Source organism: Zonotrichia albicollis, chromosome 11 (genome assembly GCF_047830755.1).
Source record: "Zonotrichia albicollis isolate bZonAlb1 chromosome 11, bZonAlb1.hap1, whole genome shotgun sequence".
Classification (NCBI taxonomy): Eukaryota; Metazoa; Chordata; class Aves; order Passeriformes; family Passerellidae; genus Zonotrichia; species Zonotrichia albicollis.
In genome coordinates this window covers 6,506,024-6,532,070 of record NC_133829.1, presented here as the reverse complement: position 1 = coordinate 6,532,070, position 26,047 = coordinate 6,506,024, and the positions used below count along the sequence as shown (strand labels likewise).

General features: G+C 41.7%; 1 protein-coding gene across 11 annotated transcripts in view; it reads right to left on the bottom strand.

Annotated features, from left to right (window-relative positions):
- AKAP13 (A-kinase anchoring protein 13) overlaps positions 1–26,047 on the bottom strand; it is a 208,791-nt gene that overhangs the window by 145,327 nt on the left and 37,417 nt on the right. For all 11 annotated transcript variants that reach the window (XM_026791324.2, XM_026791323.2, XM_074549214.1 and 8 more), the window contains 2 exons: positions 16,325–16,421; positions 5,516–5,560 (listed from right to left, as the gene is read on the bottom strand). In XM_026791324.2, coding sequence (XP_026647125.2) covers positions 5,516–5,548 — 33 coding nt within the window. In that variant the 5' untranslated portion in view covers positions 5,549–5,560; positions 16,325–16,421. The remainder of the gene's footprint in view (positions 1–5,515; positions 5,561–16,324; positions 16,422–26,047) is intronic.

Below are 26,047 nucleotides of genomic sequence, written 5' to 3'. Positions count from 1 at the left end.
AACAAATAAAAGAAAAGAGGTTTATCAGATCCTCTCACCACAGAGCTGAACTAAACATCAAGGCTGGCTGTCCTCTTGCCTAAGGACCTTGAGAGAAACAAAAACAGGGCTTCTGTATGGTGACTTTCGTGAGAAAGTCCCACATCAAAAGCATGTGTGGTATGTTCTCCTTTTTCTGCTGGGCTGACCTCAGATATTCAGGCATCTCAGTGGCCTTTGTCACCATACATGCCACTAAGCAAACAAATTCTGCTTTAGTAGAAAAGTAACTTAAGCACAGCTGCCAACCTCATGACAGCATCTTACTGTAGAACTATAGAAGTATTTCATTTTGTACTTTTGTCCCCTTGGTAGAAATTTCTGAAGAACATAAATCAAACATCACACAACAGTGACACCTGAGGTAAGATGTGAGGCACCCACAGGTACAACACCTCACTGCACTCAGGGACCCACAGCACTTGGGACAGACAAAAGCCTCAAAACACTGCATTGTGAACTTTTATCTTCAGTTCTTTAATATTAACTCAGAAGGTGTGGGGGAAGGTAAAACATGAACATCAGAGGTTATAACAATTGCTTTTCTCAGGAATACACAGTGCACTTCAGCAGGGCCTCATTCTATATGAATATGTAAGTGGGGGAGAAATCTTACAAGCATTATCCTTTTTTTCAGTTTTAGATTAAAGCAGGACAAACTGGGAAATTTACAGGAGTCATTCATTAACAGAAGAGGACCTACTGTACCCAAACCCCAGGTTATATTAAGAGAGGGTCAATGCATTCTTTCTGAATCTTTTGAAGTTCATACTTCATTAAGCTGCATGACATTTTACCTTGGAAGTGGGAGCTCTCATCTCTATCAAAAAGTCTCCTTGAGAAACTCTGCAGGTTACACAGCTCCTAAGTGGCAGTTTAGACAAGAGACTCCATCCACAGACCTGATTAAAGACCAAAGCCAATGGCAGCATTTTTATCAATTAAGTGTTTGCCCTCTCATGCAATCACCAGTTATGACACATTTGGGTTTGTCACTCCAAATAACGTGGGCACACCTTAGACAAACCGTGCAGAGGAGGAGTGCTGTGATTTAAAACAAGTTTGTTCCTTTTAATCTAAAAGGAAAAAGGAAAAAAGTTTACAGCAATACATCATGCTTCTCCAGCTGCTAATCTTTTCCATTTCACACCCACTGATCATTATCACCATGAAAAAATATTCCCGTCTTAAAGGCAGATCTAAGGTTGTAACCTTGGTTGCAATCAAGAGTAGATGAGATTAATATTTCCCAACGTTTCCCTGCATGTCACCCCAGTGCTTTTCCAAAACATTCTTACCCAAATACTGCTCTCCAGTCATTTTTCTAGAAAAATAACCCCAAACCAACATTGATTTCAGAGATGTAGGAGATGCGACTGGGTTACAAAAATGATCAATAATTTCACAGAGACCCCAGAGCCAGCAGAGGCTGAAACCAGAAGCTGTGCACATCACTTTTGAAGGGAGATTTTCTGGACATTCTGTGCAGCTGAAGACACAACCTTGATCATTCTTTCACGTGTACTCCATATTTATTAAAGTTTGGGTAGATATAAGGATGTGGCTTGTGAGCCTTGATCCTTTTGTAATTAAATCTCCTGCTGAATAATCTGATGGACTCCCAATTAATGATAATGTTTCTAAAAAGATCAGCACTTCACATTTGCAAAGCACTTTCCCATGGATATTAGAAACAGTGGAGTTTAATCTACGTGACTAATGTAAACAATCTCATCTATAAACAGAGAATTAATGAATCACAACAATAAAACGGCCACCTAATAATACACTTCCATTGTTCAGAGCATTGTTAATCCTTTTTTTTCATACTCCTAGATGATATGGATATTCCAATACAACAGTGACAAGAGCCAGGAAGTACCTTACAATGCTGAAGTTTTGACTTTTGGTGGTAGGGAGATACAATTTTTATAAAAACATGACAATCATTGAAGCATGCAAGCATGTAAAAAAACAAACAAAACTGAAGTTTGTGACTTCTCATCTCCTCCATCCACCCAAGCCCTGCCAGCAAACAGAAGGCTTGGTCCTTCAGCTTTGAGACCCCAGGCTCCCTGAGCACAAAGGCCCAGGCAGACCCAGTAAGGTCTGAAACACTGTCCTGCATCCACTACATTGTGCCCGATAAGAATTCCCATATCAACAGGATGGCACTGAAATACAAGAGGGATGTGAGTAAAGTTAGTTTTGGACTGAATCCAGTGCCTGTGCATCAATAAAAATGTTCCCAAGTGCAATCTGAGGCAGATAACCAAAGGACTGCCTGGCTACAGGCACTTTTTTTTTAGCAGCTGAAGAAATCAATGCATCTTAAGGAAGTGAATTTGAACATTTTTATTTCAAATTTACCCCACAATATTCAGCCACACACTCTGCTAAGTCCCACCACCCTTTCTAAATGCAATTCCATGCTGACATTGGTAGGGATGGGGGAGCTCCACCCTTTCTAAATGCAATTCCCTGCTGACATTGGTAGGGATGGGGGAGCTGCTTGCCCTCCATCTCATGTGAGCATCGCGCTATCACACCCGAGCTAAATTGGGGAACGCTTCCCTGCCCTATCTCTCCTGGCACCAGCCCCTCAGCCCCATGACTGCACTGCTGGGAGCAGCTCCCAGGGCCAGGGGAGCTCCTGAAACAGCTCCTTAGTGGAGGTAACAACAGCTCTGGGTGACACATACAGTGCTCCTGGGGGACAGGAGCCAGCTGCTGGCAGAGCAAAAGAGGAGCAGCTGTCCCAGCCCAGACCTGCAACAATGCTGAGCTCCAGTTCCTGGCAACCTCATCAACAAAACAACAATGAGGCAAGGCTGAAGTGAGGCACTGAATCACAAAAACACAACACTCATTATTACAGGATATGTTCTCTACCTAATTTCTTAATTTTCACACTTACAAGGGCCAGTAGTCTTACCATTACAGGCCGTGACTTCTCAGTGGCCACAAGCTCTGCAGAGGCAGCACAGATGATTTTTACAGAAGAGGTAAATAGAAGTTCAAGCAGCCAAAAGAAAGTACCAAGAAGGATACAGCAGGTGGTCTTTCTACCTTTTATGCACACTGATTTGAGTAATACAAGAATCTCTATCACTCCATTGGTGTGTATGTGCAAATACTATCTTTTCCATCACCCAGAAAACTTTGACCACAAGTACACTGGACATCTCAGGTTCCCAAACCCCTTTTCTTAATTATGAATTATGAAACCTGGGCAACCTGGTAATTACCAGACAGGATAAAGCATGCTTTAGCTCTCTAACTGGCTTCCAGGAACTGATCTTTTTTTTTTTTACTTTCTCCTCCTAAAAGGAGCTCAGTAATGCTGCTGATAAAAACAACTATCTAATGGATCTTTCAAGATGAAATTCATGGCAGATTTAGTAAAAAAATAAACAAAATTGCATAATCCTTTATCTATGATATTAGCTTAAAAGAGGAAGATGCAAAGGTGTCAAAAACAAAAAGGTCAAGTGTGGGAGTAACATATTTTCCTGAAAGCAGACAAAGATAGGGAAATCCTCTGACATGTCACTATTGCCTGTTATTTCCAGTCATTCAAAGAGATGAAATTCCTTATGGAGGAATTAACAGAATACTGTTCTCAGTAATTTGAAAACAAGATCAAGGAGGCTGTATATGAAAAATGGAGTTGCCACCACTCTGAAGAAGGAATGTGGTGAGGTTTGTTATTTGCCTCCCAAAGGCCAGGCCACAAGACTGCTGTGTCTGCCTTTAGAAAAATAGAAATACCAGGAAGATCCCCTTTTCTTTGTGTTCTGCTGGCACCTAACAACTCTCAGATGAGCTGTCAATTAGCAACACATGGAAAACAAAACTGATCTTAAAATGTACAAAGCATTTATACTGAGAGCAAACAGAAAGACTAAATTTTGACCTTTCAGATTTCCTTAAGCTAACAACACTTTTGGTTTTTTGAAAGGGAGCTGATTTGTGTATACACCTGGCCAGGGGAAGAGGAGAGAAAAGGGAGTCACTGATGTATTAATAATGTAACTTATTTGCATTGCAAAGAAACACTATACCAAGTGCTAGACAATCATTATTTTACACCAGGCTACATTTGACCTCAGCCCAGTTCTCTGTCACATGGGGATGAGGACTTCCAAGTGTACCACTTCAGTATTACATATCCAATAAAGCCCCACACAAAACAGTGGGAAAATAAACTAATTCAGTAGATAAGGCTGAGAAAACAAAGCCTCCAGATTAGCAAAGTCATACACTGTTCAAATGATATGAGAATAATTTTGTTCTGCATTACACCATTCATGTGTTTCTACTGTAGCAATTTCATCGTATCTTTGCACATAACTTCCATTCTCCCTTAATGCGTCCTAAGCTTAAATGAAGTTTCTTCAAAGTCAAGGTACATTCAGTAGACTTAAGATTTAACAAAATTCAGGCAACATTTAGTTTCAAAATTCAGGATATGGTGTACTCCTGAAAAGCCACACTACAAAATCAGGTCACCCTACATAGTATTTTAATCTTGCTTCAAGCACAGGCTTAGGACAGTGGGTAAAGAATAAATTCCAATGCAAACTTCTGGTTGGTAATTAAAGGTAGGCAAAATTTAAAGCTGCCATGGCCTTGAAGGTCAATACAATCCATTATTGACAACACACAACACCCTCCAAGATAAAGGCCTATCACCAGTCCTGATTGTTTCTCCTTCCTTCCCCTTCAAAAAAACCACATTTGCAAGCAATTTTCCCTTCAAATTTTCCATCTTCTCATCCAGCTCTGCCCTGGCTGGCGGGGTCTGTGGGCAGGACCACGAGCTGCAGCCGCTCAGCCCGCTCCCAGCATGGCAATGTGGAAAGCAAACAGTTACAGAGCTGGCTGGCAGCTTTGGCACAGATTGAACACATGCTCACACACCCCCACACATCCAGGTCTAATTTGACAGTGCCCATGTTCTCCAACAAAGCCGCTATTCAGGGCCAGGGGAAGCTTGTTCCTTATGCATGGAGGTTACGAGCGTGGAGAGGCTGACGCAAACCATCCCCTGCTGCAGCCCAGCCCTGCGCTGCCTCCTGGTCCTCCCTGCCACGTTTGAAACTCCAAACAGAAAAATATTATCACAGTGGGCAAGCCCTGCACACTGGGATGCCCTGTTTTCCACACCAGCAGTTTCTTCTCACCACCTCTCAACACATCAAGTGACACGAGCACAGCCATGCACGCTTTGGGGAGGAAAAACAAAATGGGGGTATCTGCACAGGGGCAGCATTACATGGCTCAAAACCTACTTAAAACAGTCTGCTGGAACCCAGAGGAGCTCTGTGACTTACCTGAGAGCGTTACCACTGAGCATCTGCAACTGAATTAATACAAAAAAACTCCTTAGGGAGCAAAGAAAAGAAGCAGCATCTCCAAAAAGCTGATGGGAAGTGTTTTGTGTGAATAGTAAAGTGCATTAATTGGTACTCACATACAATGGAGCTTGCTGTGGATTTAGTTTCATGACCTCAGAACACTGAAACAAAAAAGAAAAAGCAAGTTTAATCCATTTTCCATAAAATAGTAGGTACTTCTCTATAAGTTGCTTTAGCACTCACACATTCCTTTTTCCAATAAGCACTTTTTCTCTTCCCCTTCAGGTCCATCTCAGTTCATCTTTCCTCCTAGCAATCCTCACTTCCTATCTGATTTTTATGGCAATTATTTAATCCTTAATTTAAATCCTTCCACCAATTTCCCCATTCCCCCATGAAAAATCATAAATGAGTATTTGCAGTTCTTTTTGCTGCTCAAGAAACCCAACTACCATCTTGTCCAAGGTAATTTGGTGTCATTTTTTACCCCTTTCACTGGATTTTTTTGTTAAAAAACATTTCAAAACTACATAGAAAACAAACTATCAAAACTGCTCTGAAGGAAAAACGTTAAGAATATATGATGCTCATATTCGGATTGCATTTTTCACAATCAAAATCTACCATTACTCATCCTGCAAAAGCTATTTTAGTCAAAAATCTTTCCTTTTTCCGGTCTGTCCCTGGAATTTCTCTATAACCTGGTTAAAGTTCCTTATATTGAGCTTTGAATCAGTTGAACCAGAATTTCTCTTGCATTAGTTCTTCCACTCCAGCAGAAAATATTCACTCTAAACAAAAGCTCTAAGTTTTCATTTAATGTGTGTATTAAGAGATCCAGGATCCTAAGATGAAGGAATGCAAAACAATTAAAAATGGAATTTCTGCTGTTACTCATGTCTGCAGAACTGGTAATGCTCTGCAAATACTTCAAGCTCTTTTTAAAATAGATGAAATACCATTCTGCTTTTCACACCAAAAATGCAGGATCTTGTTCATACTTTGTTCCTTTCCAAATCCCACAGTTTGCCTTTAGTGAGACAGAAATTAAACCACAGCCTAAGTTCTCTTAGCTGATTCCAGCTAGCCCTGCTCCCTCACACGCTCTCTTCATTTTAAAAAATGTTTTTGTGCCAGTTGCTTTAAAATACTAGAGTGACCTGCCAAGCTTGTGCATCAAAACAGCCCCTCTGCAAAAGGTCCTCTGAGGCAGCCAGTGGATGGAGAAGTATTTTGCAAGAGTTTTAAATCAAATCCAATTCATACCTGCTTTCAACCTTGAGATTCCCCTTCGTACAGCAAGAACACCCTGATAGTTATGCCTGATAGTTTTCACTGTATTTTCAGCTCTTACAAAACTTACTCAAGAAAAGAGGGGATTAGTAGCACTAGCTGCCATTTGGGCAGGTGAGCTCCAAGAACAGCTCTGAAAACAATCTTCACTTGTGCCCTACAACATGCCCCTGGCAGTTCCAGTCCTACTGAGGGCTCAAAATGAATAAAAGGAAACAAAACCAAAAATGCACAAAATCTGCCAAGCTCACTCATGACCTATCTGAGCCTCTCTCTCTCCAGTTCTGAACCTGGGTGTCCTAAACAGGAGCATAAAACATTCCCTAGACAAGAACATATCATTGTATCCTATAGAAATCAAATCATGCTTGAAAAAAAACCCCAAGCTTTCAAGCTCACTTCATATATGGATTTTTAGAATTTCTCATTGGTACAGACTAATTCCCTATGAATTCAAACTCATATCAGTTTTTGTTGGGATTTCTTTTTTGGCCAGAAAGTGCACAGCAGCAGCACTGAAATAAGGTGACACTGCTGAACACTGGGTCTTGTCAAAAAATCATGAGAATGCTTCCTGCAGGAAGAGTTTTCCCCCCTCTTATTTAACTGGATGACCCTTGCATCAGTCACTTAAAGTGGTTCCTTGGTTCATAATATACAAGTCATTCCAATTTTTCTAAAGACACAAACTCAGTTTGCAAGGAGCCAGGCAGGTTTGGAAGATATTTCATTTTATCTTGTTAGTTAGTTATTTGGCAAAAACATAGGAGGAAAAACTGAGTGACAGATAAGCTTGAATGACTACTCTGAGTCAATAAAGAACTAAATTTAGGTTTCTAGACAGTGGATTTCTCCAACTAATAGACAAACATGGAGCAGCTTCTGAAAAACTTTAAAAAACCTTTAATCCAGTAAGAAGAGGAAAAACAAAAAGCAGATCATGCTGGTCATAACCTAGCCAAGATACAGAGGGAATCTAACACAGTCAGTAAGTTGGACTTCTTCAAGTGTAAAAATAAGGAGAGAAAGGAAGCTAAACAGCTAAACTTTGTTTTCTCCTATTATTAGAGGGGCACATCCTTCAAGCAAGTGCCTGCTCTGAGCCCAAAAAAGACATTTCTATCTTTTTGGGCAGGAAGAACTTGCTGTACCAGATACAGAAGAATGCACTGAGAATAACTGGCCCTACTCTGAGACCAGGATCCAGTCTGCACATGAACTGTCTTAAATGCCAAACTAACAAAAACAAGTAAACATAAATCCCACCTTCCTTACCCAACACCCTCATGGCAACCCACACATTCTGTTCTAGTAGCAGCTGCCTGTATTTAAAACATTTATGGTATTTCTCACAAATAGCTAAACCTTTTGAATTTCAGTGGGAGGTTTATCACAAGCTCCATATACATCCAGACAATTACATTGCAAGGTTTCTAGAATTATATTAGGTTTTCTACCTTAGGATAACACAGTGAAATCCCTTGTATTTGCAAATTGGAAAGTAGGACATGAAATGAAAATCCAGGTTCAAGTTCTACAAAGCAGCGGTGGTTTCAGACATTATAAAAATTTGCAGATGTCAGTAAAATAGAAAGCTACTAGAGCCTTCTCAAAATGGGACAGACACCTTTCTACTCTGTTAAGCATTGAAGAATTAATACAGTGAGTTTTATTAAAGTCTCTTTTAGAGGACTTCTGTGTTATTTCACATAAAATTTCATGGATGAGGACAAATGACTGCTCTACATTTCTCCGGGTATGGTAATATATGTCAGGGAAAGAAAGGAAAAAAAAAATCATTTATTTGCTTTACTGTGGTTCCCAAAACCTCATCCAGAATTAGGGCCCCACTGGTTACATGCTGTAAAAATGTCAATGCAAACAAAGTTTCTGCCCTGAAGAGTTTACAAATAAGCACAGGCAGCAGGAAGGGACACAAACTCCTCATGCCAAAGCAATAAACCCTCCTCTCATCCACTGCCCCCAGCTACCACTAATTTGGCCATAATTAGGTGGCTTATTTCTTCTAGGCATTGCAGGCAAAGTGTGCATCATGAGGACAAATCTGACAGGGAGGTCAGTGCTCCTCCGGGCCAACCCATCCCACACAGAGTCTGTAGGGCTGAGGGACTTTGAACAGCATGAATGCCAAAATGCCTTTTCCATTTTCCCATCACACCCTGGTCAGGATTGCTCTTTTTGGCAGTGGGTTCAATCAAATGCTGGTTTCACTGCTCAGCTTCTGTGAGCTCCCCAGCATCCACTCCTGGCTGCCTGGCTCCATATGGAGCACATATAAGAAAGAAAACACAGTGCCACTTTCAAGAGCTGCCCATTAGCAAATTTATATTTACTTTTTTATGAGAAAGAAAATCTACAGGATGACAGAAACAAAACCAACCACTCTTCCTCCAGCAACTGAGCAGAACTGCAACAACCAGAAGGATGAGGAGTATTTAATCCACATGGTGCAGGCAGGAAAGCCTACCTACCAGTTTCCCTCTCCCTTATGCACTAAACAAACTTCAATTGTAAGTGTTTGAGTTTTTTCAAGCTTTTCAATTTCAGTTTTTAGGTATTTTAAGTAAACTTCAGCTAGGCATATACTTCAAGTTTAAGCTGAACTTTATCTGAATCTCAGCACTTGACCTTTTCATTTATCATTTTAACATTTGATTTTTAGAAACATTGATCCTTATTTGCAAAGCTTTACCCATGCACTCTGAGCTGTATCAAAGAAAAAAAAACAACGCCCAGAGAAAACCCAATCTTAGCCACGAAGAGCTTGTGGTTGTAGGCAAGAAAGAACAGCCAAAAAACACACGAAGAATCTGATGGTTACAGATGGCATGGAAAGCATTCCAGTAGATAAACAGAAATGCAGAGAAAGCAGAATGACTTTCCAGCTGTAAGTATCACAGCATTGCTGGGATGAAAGCCAAAGGAGGATTTACTTTTTTTTGATGCAACAGAACTTAGTTTGTAAAAATTATCCTGTAGAACTGGTTTGAAGAAACTAAACTTTGATTTTAAGGCTCTGGAATAAAAATTCACTAGGTAGGCCAAACTACCTATATCCTATAGAAATTAGGAAAGCACTAGAGATGCTAGTTATCTGCAAGAGAGCAAGACAAACAGAATTCATTTTATATATTTCTTTGAACAGAGATACCAATAACCCATGGTGGGGCAACCTGTCTTATAGGCAACCCTTTAGGCAAATAGCCCAGAAGCTGTGAAAGAGTTTAAAGAAATCCCAGGATTTCCTGGGAGCACACATTCACCTCCCTTGCTGAGCTGCATCACTTCCTTCTATATGACTGCACTATAAAAATAAAACCAAGCTTCCAAAACCCCTTTTCATTCAACAAAGCAGTGTCCTCAAAGGCACTCCTGGTTGTACAAAATGTTAATTTATGAAGTACTTGGATATATCAAGAGGATTGGGTTTCAGGCCCTACAGAGCTGCTGCACTAAACTACACAAGATAAATAAAGATGGGGAAGTGGAAAGTGAGGGGAGCAGAGAGGAGACCAACTGCCCAATACAGAGGAATTCCTGCTGGAGCCACGATTTCATGCAAAGAGAACTAAAATAGCAATGTCTTTCACAAGTTTATTGTTCTCCCCTAGTGTCAGGGGAATTGCTAAGCTGGAATATTCCCTTTTTTTTCTGAGTAGTATATGACCTTTATTGTGTTGTATTACCCATCAGTCTCCTAATTTTTTTTGTTATAACACAATTCTTTGAAAAAAGGCTCTTCTTGTTGGAATTTTTTGGTTTTTTTTTTCTTTTTCACTTTTAGCAAAAACTCTGAAAATGGAAAGAAACAATGACTTGATGTTGGTTTGATTATTTATATTTTCTTGTGTGATCTTTTTCCTGGGTGTATTCCTGCAAAGTTGAGACCTGTAGTAAGTTACTCTCACCTTGTGGTATTAGGCAAGACATGGGTTTGTTCACACACTCTGTTCCACAAGTTTCATTCAACACTGAATGAACACCAGAACTCACCATTCATAAAATGAATGAGCTTTCTAATCAGTGTAATCACTGTACTACTGCCCTGTCCTTAAAACCCATGTGAGACTAAAAAAAAAACCAGGACAAAACCTACAAATAGCTTTGACAGGAAAAATAAACCCATAGCCCAGTTCTTCAAGAATGTGCAGGGAGAAATTTGTATAAATAGAGTAGCTGCAATTTCAGTGACTAAAATAAACCCCAAGACAAGCACCATAACTCCAAATGCAGAACAACTTTCTCTGTAGCTGTAATAATGCGTGATTTTGTATATCTGGTCAGAAACAGGAGGCTGGAGGAATTAGGAGAAGTAACTAATCCCAAATTTATTTAGCAGACACACAGGGAAGTGATACCACCAGCAAAAGTCATTGACCCTGGAAAGGAGAGGAGCTGAGGAAACAAGAAACCCCATCTCAAACACAAAGCACCAAACAAGTTACCAGCATATTGTGTTTAGTATCACAGCTGAGCCTAGAACTACAAAACCTCCAGATATTTGTGTACAATCACCTGAATTTATGTAACTCCCTGAACATGATGTTTTCTCACTAAATGGATTGCTTAGGAATAAAAATTCATCCCTCATGCAGCATTTCCACAGGTGATACTGCTTCCCAGCTGTGTACTGTCTGCAAACAAAAACATATGCTGCCATTCAACTACAGACAAAACAGGGGTTTCTTGGGCACAAGGGAGGGATGAAAAGGAGGTTTAGAGATGTTTTGTGTTGTTCTGGATCTACCATCACTCTCCTCCAGCAGCACAGAGGTAACCCAGCAACCCACCCTCAGGAAAACCAGACACACACAGATTCCTTTCACAAAAAGAAACCTCACAACAATCTTCTCCCTCCAGAAAAAAAGTAATTTAAAGAACATATTTAAGTGTAAGATCTGCCTAAAATCTGTTGGATTTTTCCTTTACAGTGTTGGAAACCACAGTACTGTGGCATGCATGTACCAGAGCCCATCAAGCAGCAGTGGGAGAGTTGCAGAGCTGAGCCATTTGCAGAGGGGCTGGAGCCTCACTGCAACACAAGCTAACAGAGCGTCACCAATTTAATTGACTGATGATTTAATAAAATGCCCTGGATATAGATTAACTTGCTTTGCTTAATGTGGCTCAGCTTCCTGGCAGCAGGAACTGGCACCACACTGTTCCTGGGCTGGGAGCTGGGCTGCCCAGGGGCTGCACCCACCACCTGCCTCAGCCAAACCTTCCCCATTACTCTTCCCCAAATAATGAAGTGTAACACAAAGCTAAGATACAGGCAAGCAGATACACACACACATAAAAAATAAAAAACCTTTATCCATGCTATAGCAAGTCCCTAACTCAGCTTTGCTGGCCCTGTCTTACTCCAGAGTCAAACACCCTTAGTCTCAACATTAAGTTTCTTCTTTTGGACCATTTCAATCTCATAATTGTCAAAAAGACAATCACCTGGATTACTTAATTCCTGCCCAAAACCTGGGAAGATACAAAGCAATGTTGATTTAATAAAAGCAGTGTTTTCCCCATGTAGGGGAAGGCAGAGATCCCTCTCAAATGTATTTACCTGCTCCATCCCTTCACCTATTAGTAGGTACAAAAAACAAACCTACAAAACTCAAATCACAGCAGCTGTCTCTTTACAGTTCATATGCCCAATTTCAAATAAAGAAAGATACTGTAAAAGTTGGAAAAACAGAGAGTAAAAAAGGATTATTAGCCAGCTCTAATTATACAAACTGATCTCATCCTCTTGTCATAAGCCTCTTTCCTGTTTCCGGAATCTATTTGTGCTACAGAAAGACCAGCCTTTTGTAAATGTCCATGGATCATCAACACAGGCTGATTAATTCCCCATTTTACAGTACACACATACTGTCAAGCAATTCACTTGTAATCCGATATAACCCTGCCCTCACTTGTAAATTTTTTCCTCTAATATATTACTAAAGGCAAACAGTACTTAAGATACCGATTTGTAAAATCCAAACAACGTTTCAAAAGGAGGCATCATGCTTCTATAATAAAATAAAAATCACAGACCACATCTTCAGTTCAAGTAGCTACATCCTAATAAAGTTAAGACCTAACAGTTGACTTGAATTAAAGAGCAGCATGTACGCAAGAGCACACATATGTTTATACTCAAATTAAGTCCTCCAACAGGTTCTGGAGCAGCTGTTTCACGTATGCATGAGACTTTTATCTCAGGCTCAAATATTAACTTCCAGAAATCCTTAGCAGACATTCTAGCTGCCTCCTCAAATGAGCAAAATCCAGTTTATACCTTCCTATGGGTGTTCTTGTTTGAATACATGCTTTGGCAGTAAACTGTGGGGAAGCTCTCAATGAGAACCACCTCACGTTTGCGGGGGTGATTCTTGACTTTGGGGTTTAACCAGGAACTTCATGAAAATCCCCAGGTATCAAACTGGGCAGCTGAGGCATCATGCAAGTTACTGGCTATCTTTGAAAACAGAGATGCATTATATGGGACAAGGTGAAGAATGGAGGGAGGCAAGAACAGGCTTTGGGGAGTATTTCACCCCAGTGCATAAAAGGATAAACACAGTGGAGAGCTGTCAACAGAAAGGAGATGCCTATAGCCTTACATGTGCAGTGGGAGTGAGCAAAGCCTCTAACTATTGATTCCTACACTTCTTACTACAGCACATGTCCTAAAACCTTCTCCACTTTAGGAACTATGCTGAGCAATGATGGTTTCAGTAAAAGAAACATCCCCAAGCCCTAGGGCTGAGCAGCAAGGCCCTGATTCTTTCTGTGCTTCCCAAACCACTGCACTTGTACTGCATTCCCAAAAACACAGGCTTGCAGTAGAAAACAACCCATGATCCAGCCCAAAACATCACACTCTTTAAAGCTGACAAATATTAAATATTTCCTAGCATTTACAAACCAGGTAGTTACCCAATGCATATTTTAATAAAGTCATGCACCAACCTTAACTCTCCAAAGCAGAGAGTTCTAGCCACAGGTCAAGTTGGAAAAAAATGGCATCAAGACCAAGATGCAAGACATGTTTCTGCTTGCATTTTGGTCTAAGAAGCTTCAGTGCCCAACATTTTAATGTGCTTTTCTCCTCTGAAGAATACATCAGACTCACTTTCCCCTTTAGGCTCCATTTTGCAAATGCTGCCACTGTGGCCCCAGGCACAGACTTACTCAGGAAAAGCCTGGCTAACACTTTACTCCAGAAGAAGAAAATTTCATCAGAAACTTCAGGTTTCCTACAGGAGTACCTGTGCTAACCTCACTCCCTGTGGCACAGCACGACCACATCTGACACTGAAGAATTACAAATTATTTCTTCATAATTGCTCCTCTTCTTTCAACTCACAAAACTATGGGAAAATGTTCTTCTCTAAATAATACACTTTAGGCAATGAGAGAACATGGAGATTTTGCTGAAACATCCTTTCTGAGGTTCAAAAAATGCTCATCATTCACTCAGCAACTGCAATGATGGAGTCACTTGGTGTGGCATTCCCTGCAAAGAAAATGAGAGCTCTGCTCCCAGGGCATTCTGTTGCACCAGGAATATCCCACAGGAAGTAAAACCCCAAGCAACAGAAAATATTACATCCCAAGCCCAGAAAAGATAGAATACACATTCAAGCCCCATTTTTAAATAAATTAAAGCAACAAATAATGAAAATCCAAGTAAACAAGCTTGTACCCAGTTCCACTCCCCCACCTTCTGCACCTGAGCCTTCCTGCAGCACGCTCATATGCAAAAGCCACATTTTGCAGACACTTAAAACTGTTCCTTTCCACTGCCTTTACAAAGTGACCTTTCAGGCTGGTCCCTCAGGAAACGAATGGGTTAAGTGCCCACAGGTCCCAGCCTCCCCAGTAAATCATTTATTACCCCAGCTCAGGGACAAGGAGCTCTGCAGAAGCAAGAGCCCACGCTGTGCAGCTGTTCCCAGCCAGGCAACTCTCCACAATTATGTTATAACACAGGATTAAGCTCGGGGAGTGGAAATCCATCCCTTCGTTGCTGATGGCTTTTTTTTCTTTTTTTCAAGTTATGCAGCTATTTTAAATGTTACAGAGCTCATTAACATGAAGTTCATTAAGCAGTAACCACTTTATGAATGAAATGAAAAGACTGTCATTATACACACAATTATGGAAATACTAGACCAGCAGGTAGAAAAAGGAAAGGGTATGAGAATGCTGCTCCTGAACTCCAAATTAGCCTTTCTTTTTTTCCCAGATCCTTCAGAGGAGGCACACCCAGCAATCAGACGTGAGGCAGAGGCTGGTTCCCAGGCAGGACTTCAGGTGAGAAGCTCTTGCTGCCTGTGCTGGGCCTCACCAGAGATTTCACTGCTGTAGCTGAGTATAAAAAGTCATCCCCCTTCATTCATCCCCATAAAGGGTCTGGAATCTTCCTCAGCAGTGAGCACAGCTTGCTGCAACTCACCACACTCCCCAAATTAGCAGAAAGTTAAGAAATACTATGACAAATCAAGCCACAAATTGCTTCTCTGCAGCTGGTGTGCATTCCTCCTTTAAACATGATGAACTTGGAGGACAGCTCTCAGCAAGCCACTTATTCATTCCTGATAAAGCAGGTTCCATTCATAATCATGCCAAGGACTTCATTTCTTTCTCAAGGTCTGAAAATAGGTATAATGCCACTGCTCAACCCCACTGAAAAAAGGAAAACCCAAATTATCACAATACATACTTGTCTCTCTACAAGTAACAACAGTTTCTGATTAATCCACCCAGCTGTTGCTACAGCTCAGTAACACCAAATGATTTGGACTCAATCTTGTTAAATCACTGGTCTTGCAGGCAAGCCCATGGAAAATACGAGGCACTGCAGAAGGTAAACAGGTTAGGGACAGTGGGAGGAGAAAAGAGACAGCTTGCAGTGGTTTTCCTCCCTCCCTGCCTTGACAGAGCGCACACATGGCAAGCACCCATTTCCAGGCAAGACTCTGGCAGTTTCTTTGCTTCAGGCTAACAGATTTTGCACATTCACGTCTTTTTGGAGCGAAAGGGTGTAACTCCATGAGTCAAAACAGCTCCTGTCAGCATTGCAGTAACCATATACTTGTTTTTAGGTCAGATCCATCCTGTGATCTGGTTCACCACACCAAGAAGCTGGTGTTAGCTGAACAACAAACCCAGAAGCCTCCACACCACAACTGCTCCGGGGCAGACAGACTGACAGCCGCTGTGCCAACCAGGAGGCACCTCAGCTCTGATCCCAGCCAGCTCCCATGGAAATCCTGGGGCTGTAACCATATGCCTGCCTGCCCCAGGGACGTGAAAGCTCCATCTTAAAATATTAGCGAAAAACAGCTGATGTTTTAAGTGTTAAGTGCTATTTTATACCGTGGCATCTGGTTGATACAGGAGGCAACATCACATATCCCTTTTCTAACCCCACCACAAAGAGATTGTATTTTATGGCCAAATAACTTGTAGAATTTGTTTATATCATTGTAATTGCTTTGGTATCACCATTTCCTCCTCCTGTCAAGGCTAAGTTTGACAATGGGCAAACCCATTCTCCCAAACCCCTCATCTCAATCCTCGTGTATACCTAAAAGAGCTGCCAAAACATTTAACCTTACTTTAACTGCATGAAGCAGTACAGGTGGCTCCAAGATCTTCCTCAGGTTGCTCCCACACCGAGCAGGGAGAAGCAAGGCAGGTCACAACACTCAGCTCCTAGAAGGGGGAAGAAGAAGAAGAAAGAGTCACCAGGTGCAAGGGTCAGCATGGCTGAGAGCAGTCCCAACACCCAAACTGGCATTGCAACACCTTCACCAAGGGAGATAGAAACCATTCTCTCCCCTGCTAGCCATGTGGGAGGCATCTGTTGCTTCCTGCAGCAGTCCCATGTGGTTCCATGAGCACACACAGGACAATGGTCACATTATGGATAGAGCTATTTATAGATATGTAGGCATCTGGCACCGCCTAAGAATAACTGCACTGCTGAGTTGTATTTGCTGCTGTCCTGCTATCTGGTTTATCCCCAAAGCTGTTGATCTGCTGTCCATCACCATATCCCAAACAACTAAGCTGGCCTTAAGTCCTTTGCATCCATCAACACAGACAGACTCCATCAAAGTCTTTGTGGACTCCATTACACCAAGGTGTTTTAACAAGAACAAAGGTAGATGACGGCAGATGGATGAAGCCCAAATCTACCAGGACATCTCTGCCAAATCCTTCTGGGTTGCCTGCAATTTTCCACAGGCTGATTCCCTGCTCTGGGGCAAAATCTACTCAGTAGATTCATCCATAGGGATGGTCTCCAAAGCATACCTAGAAAGAGCAGCTAAAGTGAATCAAATGTCAAAAGGTGAAAAAGCCAAGGTTGGGTTATAGTTTATTAAACGCTGTGTGGGAGATTTTATTAGCTAAGTCAAAGCTATCAGGGTATCTCAGACCATCATTTGGTTACCACACCAGGAAAGGTTGTGGCTGCACACAAACACCACCTAACACAAGCACATCTCACCAACTGCCTCCTCCTGTTCTACCAGAGAGACACTCTGCCCCTGCGCTCTCCCTGCTGGGAAAACATCCATCCTCTGGGAATCTCACAGCCTGAGCCAACCTGCCAACCTCAAAGTGCAATTACAAGCACAGAAGTAACAATGGCAAAACTAGTTACCAGCTGGGAAATCAATTGTACTGTGTGAATTAGCTGGCGAAAGTACAGGACTGGAAGATGAGACACTGCACAACAAATCTCACTCCATCTACACAAGACCTGGAACACCTGAATACCTCAATGCCAGCTTTACACAATGTTTTTTTTTTAAGATTAACAGCTAAAAGTCTCTTTTATCCATTCTGCTGAGAAATGGGGAGAGTATTTTGCAAGGCACTACAGGGTACTGTGCTTTACTACAAATATGTTTATTTGGATATAAACCAAAGGGAAAACCAGGAAAAAATCATCCTCGTAAAGTATGAGGATTGTGCATGAATTCCTTCATTGCCATGTCACACATTTCTGAATTACATTCTTATGCCAAACTACTGGAGCTGAAAGTGGAATTACCTGAACTCTTAAATCCCGGTTAAGAGCATACAAACACTCTTTGGATTCATTAACCAGTAAAAACCACCCTCACAGTCACAAACAAGCAGACTGGAACTTTCCTCTGGCATTTTTGTAGTGTTATTTTCAGGACCTCAATTTAGGAGACGGTTACTGTTTGATAAAGCAATGATTAACTATTTGCCCTCCTGTGCTGATCTCCAAGGAACAGCTCTTTCCAAGGCACATACAACAAGAATACAGTGGTTTCACTCATTTCTGAGACACTGATAACTTGGCGTTCAGGAGTCTATTTGTATATTTTGGCAGAGAAAGCAGGGTTTGCTGCTATCCCTTTGAACCAACAAGGACTGTGGGTATGGCTAACGTTGCCAGGGTAGGCAGTGAGCATGCTGTGAATCACTGCAGGTTTTTCCTCATCTCCACTAAGGAATGAGGGTGTGTGTATGGAAAGCTCACTTGGATGCTCAGGAGCTGGAAAGTATTAGCAACTGGAGAAAATAAATTGGCCCAGCAATGAAAAACTAACATAGATCATAAAATTCTTCCTCACACTTTTTTGTCTGGTTTTATTCAGTGGAAGTTTTTAGATTGATACAAGAAGAAGAAAATAACATTTAAAAGTCTTATATAATTTAGTTCTGGGTGTAAAGAGCCTGCACAATCAGTAAGGTTGTCCACATCAAAGTACTAATTCCCCAAAGAACTGATTTCTGCTTCCCATGAAATCGTTCTGGGACAACTCCTGCATGCCTAAGCACACCCATTTCAGAAGGATTTCCCCATGGGGATTTCTTCTCCTCCTCCTCCTTTACTGGGAAATCATTACCAAGTGTTGACGAACACAGACATAGCTCCTGTTTTCTGAATCTTAAAAAGATGGGTTTAATGTTTATGTTTCGTGGGTGAGCTCATACAGCTTTACAAATGAAAAACTGCTCAGTATTATCACAAGGAAATGATGATATACAGCAGCTTTATAAAAAGCAATTTGGTTTCTACATGGCTCTGCAAATATTCCAAACAACCTGTAACTCTGAATAATTTCTCCCCTAAAAGGGCCTACAGTCATGATATCCCACAGTGCTCACTAAAGTACATGAGAATGTAAAGGAGAATCCCTTTGACACCTGCCTTTACACATCCTATTTTCCTTGAGTTTAATAAAAATAGGGAAAAGACATCTTTTTTGTCAGGACACAATTATTTGATAGCAGACTGTTTACGATCTTGCTCCCTCCCACTGAGACAGCTAAAGCAGAAATTACCCAGGCCACTGATTAATTACTGAAACACTCTTTATGAAGAGAGAGGAAAAGAAAATTTAAGTGTTACAGCTACTTACAATTTTAAGAAGACAACATTAACTGACCCTTTGGATTACATATGCAGTTGCCATAAGAGATGAGTAGTTTTACCAAACAAGCTTAGAGATGATCTTCACCTGATACATCCTCAAGAGGCAGAGGAGAAAAGCATCAAAAGGTGGTCTTGTTATATTTCAAAATTAAATTAACTACAGTGAATAACACAGACAAAAAAAGAAATCATTCTGTGTTGATAATCTATTTGAGAGGAATCAGTAGGGACTCTTAAACATGCTTGGTATCTTCCAAACATGTGGACCTCAGGGTTTCTAGTTACTTTACCGATTCCTCCCCAGCAAACTCCCACCCTTCCCAAATACTCCCCAGTGTCCAGCACAAAGGAAACCACTCCTCAAATTTGCTCTTTTTTTCCCAGCACCCAAACCTATTTTATTTTTCTGAGAAGTGTTCCATGTTTTGTTGCTCTGCCATCTGAGCACTTTGACATATAGAACGAGTTATCTCACCATCTGGTTGTAATTGACATTGCAAACCTTTCAGCAAATTCAAAAAGCAGCACCAAGACAAGAAAACTAATGGTCTAGGAGATGGACAGCTGATTATTTGGGATTATTTGATACAGCTGGAACTTTTTCATAGACAAGACACTCACACACAGTCAGTCCCCAGCACCCAAGCAAACCTCTGGGGTTTTTATGAGTTTTGGCTGTTGCCTGCTATAAAACCTCCTCACAATTTCATATAAAATGCTGTCAAGGAAAACATTGCTTTTCATCCTCATCTCCCATGCATGTGCTACAGCCTTTTGCTCTTAATACACAGCCTATACTTGCATACCATGATATTCTTGTTACAGGACATCCTTTTCCTGCTTCTACTGCGTCTCCCAGGAGAGACTGGCTCACAAGACCTTTCCAGAAGTCAGAACTGTATTTCCTAATTCCTTAGGGAAGGGAATCTGGACACACTCCTTGGACAACCAGAGATCACACCCAGCCAGCATGGGTTTAGGAAAGGCAGGTCCTGCTTGACTAACCTGATCTCCCTATGACAAGCCGACCCGTTTAGCAGATGAAGGAAAGGGTGCAGATGTTGTCTGCCTAGACTTTAGGAAGGCCTTTGACACCTTGTTTCACAGCATTCTCCTGGAGAAACTGGCTGCTCAGGTGTATGATTCTGCTGCTCACTGGGTTAAAAACTGTCTGGATTGCTGGGTGGTGAACGGAGGGAAATCCAGCTGGCAGCCAGTCACAACTGGTGTTCCCCAGAGCTCAGCACTGGGGCCAGTCCTGTTTAACACCTTCAACTGGATGAGGAGATCGAGGGCACTCTCAGTTAGTTTGTAGATGACACCAAGCTGAGCAGGAGTGTTCATCTGCTGGAGGGCAGGAAGGCTTTGAAGAGGGATCTGGAAAGGCTGGATCGAGGGGCTGAGTGGGGGTCAGTCTCTCCTCCAATGTACCAACCAACAGGAAAAGAGGAAACTGCTTCAATTGTGCCAGGAGAGGCTTAGATTGTGCATGGGGAAAAATTTCTTCACCAAAGGTTGGTCAAGCACTGGAACATCTGCCCAAGGAATTGGTGGAGTCACCATCCCTTGAGGCATTTAAAAGATGCACAGAAGTGGCACTTGGGAACATGGTTCAGTGGTGGCCTCGGCAGAGCTGGATAATTGTTGCACTTGATGACATTAAAGGTCTTTTCTAAGCTATATAATTCTATGATCTTTTCTAAGCTATATAATTCTATGATCCTATATTAAATGGAAGAAAAATGCATTATTTGCCTAAAATCTGCATTGCTTTGGACAAATGTAAATACAGCATGATCCCCTAGCCATTGCACCAAGCTACATCTGTACCATAAAGAGTGGAGGATAGATTGCAGCTCATCACATTTTGACACACACACACACACACAACATTCCATTGGAAGTAAATTATGGGTTTTGTTTAGACAGCAGCATCTGACTTGGCATACTGGACAAAGAAAAGCCAAAAATTTTAAAACAATAGAAAGTAAAACATATCCATATTTCATATGTCTCTACACATTGCAGAGCAAGCAATAATATTAAGATGTTAACTGCAGTCCCATCAATCCTGATTACCAAGAGATGGGAGACAAATATTCCTTCATATACACTAAGTTAACTTTTGAAACCCAAACTCTTTTGACAGTGTCGCCTTGAAATTGTAAACAGAAATAGCCCCATGGAGTAAAAGGACAAAGAGGGAAGCAAGGAAGCAACAAAGAGCACTTTTCTGCTCACTCTAGCCCTGGACAGACGCAAATTTTCTCTCTAAAACTGAAAGAAGTTTGAATTTTTGAAGAAGTTTGAAGTTTTTTAATTCCACCAGCAATCACAACAAAGCAACAAAACAAAGAGACCAGTAATGATTTATGGCTCTCTCCCTTGCCTCTGGACAGCAACCTGGGCTCACAGACACCTCTTGGGCAATAACACACAGCAACCTGTTTCCCCAGGAGAACATGAGGTGCCACAAGGACTCTGCAAGCAGTGAAAACCCCCTCACCTCTAAGAGCATGATCCTGCACAAGTGCTCTTTAAAGGTACACAAGGTCTCAGCCTTCAAAATTGAATAAAAGAAAAACTGGAAAGAATAATGCTTTTGTTACCCATTAGTTCTTACTAATAAAAGTAGGACTTGGTCCTGAAATTTGTTCAAACTGCAGCCTGGCACCATGCTCATCCTAAACAGTAACTGCTTCTTTCCAGACAGCTTTGTTAAGCCACATCAGGGTTGAGATAAGGACTTCAAACTGTCTCCACAAGACCATCATGGCTGACTGTCTGTGGGAGATATTAAAATTTAACTTGTAGAGAGCTTAAAATCTGTGCAAGGGATTAGCACTTCACTGAACCACCATGGCAAGACCATTACTCTCCTTCCCACTGGGAACCAGTATCAGACTGATTAGCTAAAAAACAAAGCAAAGAGCAGCAAGCTACAATAACATCTCAAGCCCTCAGACACTTCTAAAACAATCCTTTTTTAAAAAAATTTAATTCTGCAAAAGATTCTTCTCCTTCCTTTCTCCTCTACCATGGTATTCAGGTGCCAGTCTCAATGAGTTGTGCCTGTTGCTAGAATGGGGCAAAGCCCAAAACAAACCCCCTTCAGAAGAGCAGGAAACAGAGGAAGCACAAACAGTGAAGGCAAGGACTACATCAGCATGGCCATCATCAAGAGCTACCAACACAATGCCTCAAAGGCACAGGAAAATGCCACTCAACCACAAACACAGCTCCCCACTTAAAAGAATGGGCCTATTTTCTTTGAAATAATGGGTGCAGGTTGTGACAGGACATGCCAGACATTTCCTGGGAAGAAGACATATTCCAGAACAGGATATGGATTCTGAGAGAAGGCAGAGTGGTTGGAAACAAGATTCATGTGAAAACTTCAGTTTGAAGGCTTGTCTGGCCCATCACCCTCCCCAAAGCTAGGCCATGATATCAAGATTATGGAATTATCCCCCTGCTTCCATTTTTCAAAACTGTCAGTGTGGCCTGTTTCTCAGTTCTCCTATGTAAAATGGACCTAAATAAGGTAACTGAGCTCCATCACCACAGAGGGAAATCCAACTCGCCATCAGTCCAAGGCATTCCCACTCCAGCCATGAAGCCAACATGATTCACTTGTTTAATCTGACTTTCTCCATGAACAAAACTGATTTTCTTCTTCATTTCCACACAGTTTGCAAAAATACTCAAATAAATAAATTTTTACTGTACTTAGAAGCCTTGTGACAAGGATGGGAACATGTACATGCTGAAACCAAACACCAGCATATAACATACACTGATGCACTAAAACAAGGTTTTCTCCTGCATGCTAAGGAGGTATAAAATACAGAGAACACATCTATATTCTTGTCTCCCACTGCAGCTCCTGCTGAGCCCAAGGTCCCTCTGTGCCGAGCCCATGGATGCAGCAAGAATCCCTCTGTCATAATATTAAACATAGAAATGCTGGGAGGGGACACAAAGGGACAGAAAATGACTTGTCCAAGGATTTAGAGACGGCTGCCAGCACAGTCTGTAATCTGGATGGTATCACCTCTCCACTCAAGCAGCACTGACGGATCCCCCTTTCTTCAAAAGCTGTCTCCATCCCCGCCTGCTGCTGCCTGGTTCTGCCAAGCAACCATGACATTAAATCACTTCACTGCTGGAATCAACACGTCACTGGAGCTGCCCAGCACTTAATTATATGAATTAGGAGATCTGTATAATGGTCCTAAACCAGTAATGAAAGAGAAGGTTTAATGATGCAACAAAAACCTGCAACGCAGCACTCAGATTACGGGTGGGTTACACAACAGCTCCAGCAATTCAGCGTTCAGGCTGCAGACTTGTCTAGTGCACATCCCATTTTCCCAGAGCCGTCATCTGACTCCAAGCACGTGAGATCCACTCAAACACACCCTTCCTGCCTCCCTTGCACCAGAAGCTCAAGGATGAAGGTGAGGCTCAGTTTTTGAGCACGGTCATCCACATCCAGGAGAAGAGATGCACAAAGCAAAGTCAGCCCTTTTCCCAAACTCACATTCAAGCTCAAAAAGATTTATCTGAAGCCTGTCCTAGCAACCACTTGTATCTCGTAAGTAGTGCTTGCTCCTCCCAGCATTAACACTCCATTGCACAGAGATGACATAACTCCAGTGAAACCTGTTCAGTTGACAGCTGGAGTAACTTTTGCATTGTGCCATGTAAGTTAACTCCCAGCTGCAGCCTCGTTTAAGGAAGTATTATGAGCACAGCTTTAACAGAGATATCATGAACTGACAGCAAATAAGGTAATTTAGGTATCTGATGAGCACTCAACATGAACTGTACATATGGAAGAGAGTGCTCCTCCCTCAAGATTTCTGAATGGAGTTTATTACTAAATAAGCTCAAATTTGTCTAGATAGGATTGATTTCTATTCATAGCACTTATATAGCTTAAGGGAGAAACCATTTGGTTTGAAATACTATTTTAGAATCTATTGACCTTTCATGTCAATAAACACAATACCAAATTGCAGCTTAGCAGGCTTATTTTAGCTTTTTTTTGGGTAAAGTGGTCAGACGAAAAGCACTATAGCAGCATCAGGGCTGAGAAGTATTATTTAGATTTCAAAAAGCAGTTAAGTGCCATGGCCAATCCATATGTTCAATATCAAGGGGCTCATAAGAAAATTGACAGGACCAAAACTGCAATGGGGAAGGAAGAGTGATAGCATCAGCTGGGAAGCTGCTTGCCAATATTTGCACTTGCTTGTTCAAACAAAAGCCTCAAGAAGAGACACTGTGCCTTATCTAGAAACCCTCTAAAATGTCATTAGTATGTCACTATTCTTAACAGAAAAATGCCACACTTGTACTCCTCTGTCACCTGTAAAATACACTATTAATTCTATTAAAATCCACAATGGTAACTGTTCACCTCCATGTGTTAGCATTCCAGCTCACTTTTGCCAAGGCAGAAGGAAGCACAGGGTACTCTTACAAGCCATTTGCAGCTGCAACAGATCTGCATTTACTACAGCAAGGCAGATGGCTGGAAACAACCAGCATGCAACCACAGAGCATCTTTTACCCTCCAAACCCTTCAGCAGGTTGCCAGATTTGCTTTCATATAGCTCAACTTCTCTTTTCCCTCCCTCTAAACAAAAGGACTGTTTTCATTCAGCTGCTGAATTTCTTCCCCTTTACAAATGCAGACACCTGCAACAAATTCCTCTTTAAAGAGGCAGATCACAGCAGGGCAGTGTATTATGAGTAGAAAAGCAAGGGACATTATCAAATAGAATTGGCACATGGCACAAATTTTCCCAGTACCCAAAGAGCCCAGGGCATCTAACTCCAAGTGCATGCCAGGGGAGGAAGCAAGCTTTTGCCACTAGCAAAACAAATCCTGTCACTAGCAAAACAAATCCTGAAATAAGTCAGAAAATGCTCATAAAACCTCTGTCTCAAAGTCTGACATCAAATACAACCTGAGATTACCTGAGCCTGTTAGTGGCTCTGCATTCATACAGCAAAGTGAAATCCTGGAGGTGCCTGCATCCTCCCATGTGTTTCACACACAGCAAGACCTACTCATTATTTTCTCTGCAAAGCACACTCCTCCCCGTTAATCAAGAGTTACAGCCAGTGACCCAACTAGCACTGGGATGACTTCACTGCCAGCTGCTAGGCATCCTCAAAAAAACAAAAACAAATTACATGAAGCTACCATCACTTACCAAACCCTACTGCAGGTACACCAGGCCATTGGGCAACTTTGCTGAAGTACCTGCCAGCACATCAGGGACTTCTTCCCCAACCATCCCCTGAGGCAAAGGATCTTTATTTACAGCAGAGACAACAGTTTTCACCCAGCAGAACACCCTCCCCCTCCTCACCTACCCCAAGCAGGTATAGCTTTTTGCTCAGGGAAGGAAAAATAAGAAGTTAAAGCCAACTAATTGTCAGGACACACCCTTCTCCCAGTGCACCTGTAAATGACCACTTGTGCAACAGCACTAGAGTGTCAACAGGACTGTGGGCACTACCCAGGCACCAACACAGCAATCAAGCAAAGGCCCTACCCGCAGTTCCACGTGCAGGTAGGGTTTTCAAGTGCCTATCTACACCTAGGCAAGTGGTGAGTCACCTCTTGCAAACCCAGCCTCACACTGTTGCTATCTCCTCTTTCCCGTACTCCTGCAATTGTGGCTAATCTCCCAGTCAGACATTGCCTGCCTTCTTCAGTACTGTCATTCAGCCGAGCACTGAAAAGGGTTAGCTGGTAACAAAACAAAAATAAAAACTTAATGAAAAGTAATCAAAACCCCTGACAGGTTTTCCAATATACAGTTCATTAATTACAACTAAGGGCACATGCACTTTTTTCACAGCATGTTTAGGATTAGAAAGAGTTAAGCCATGGAAAGCA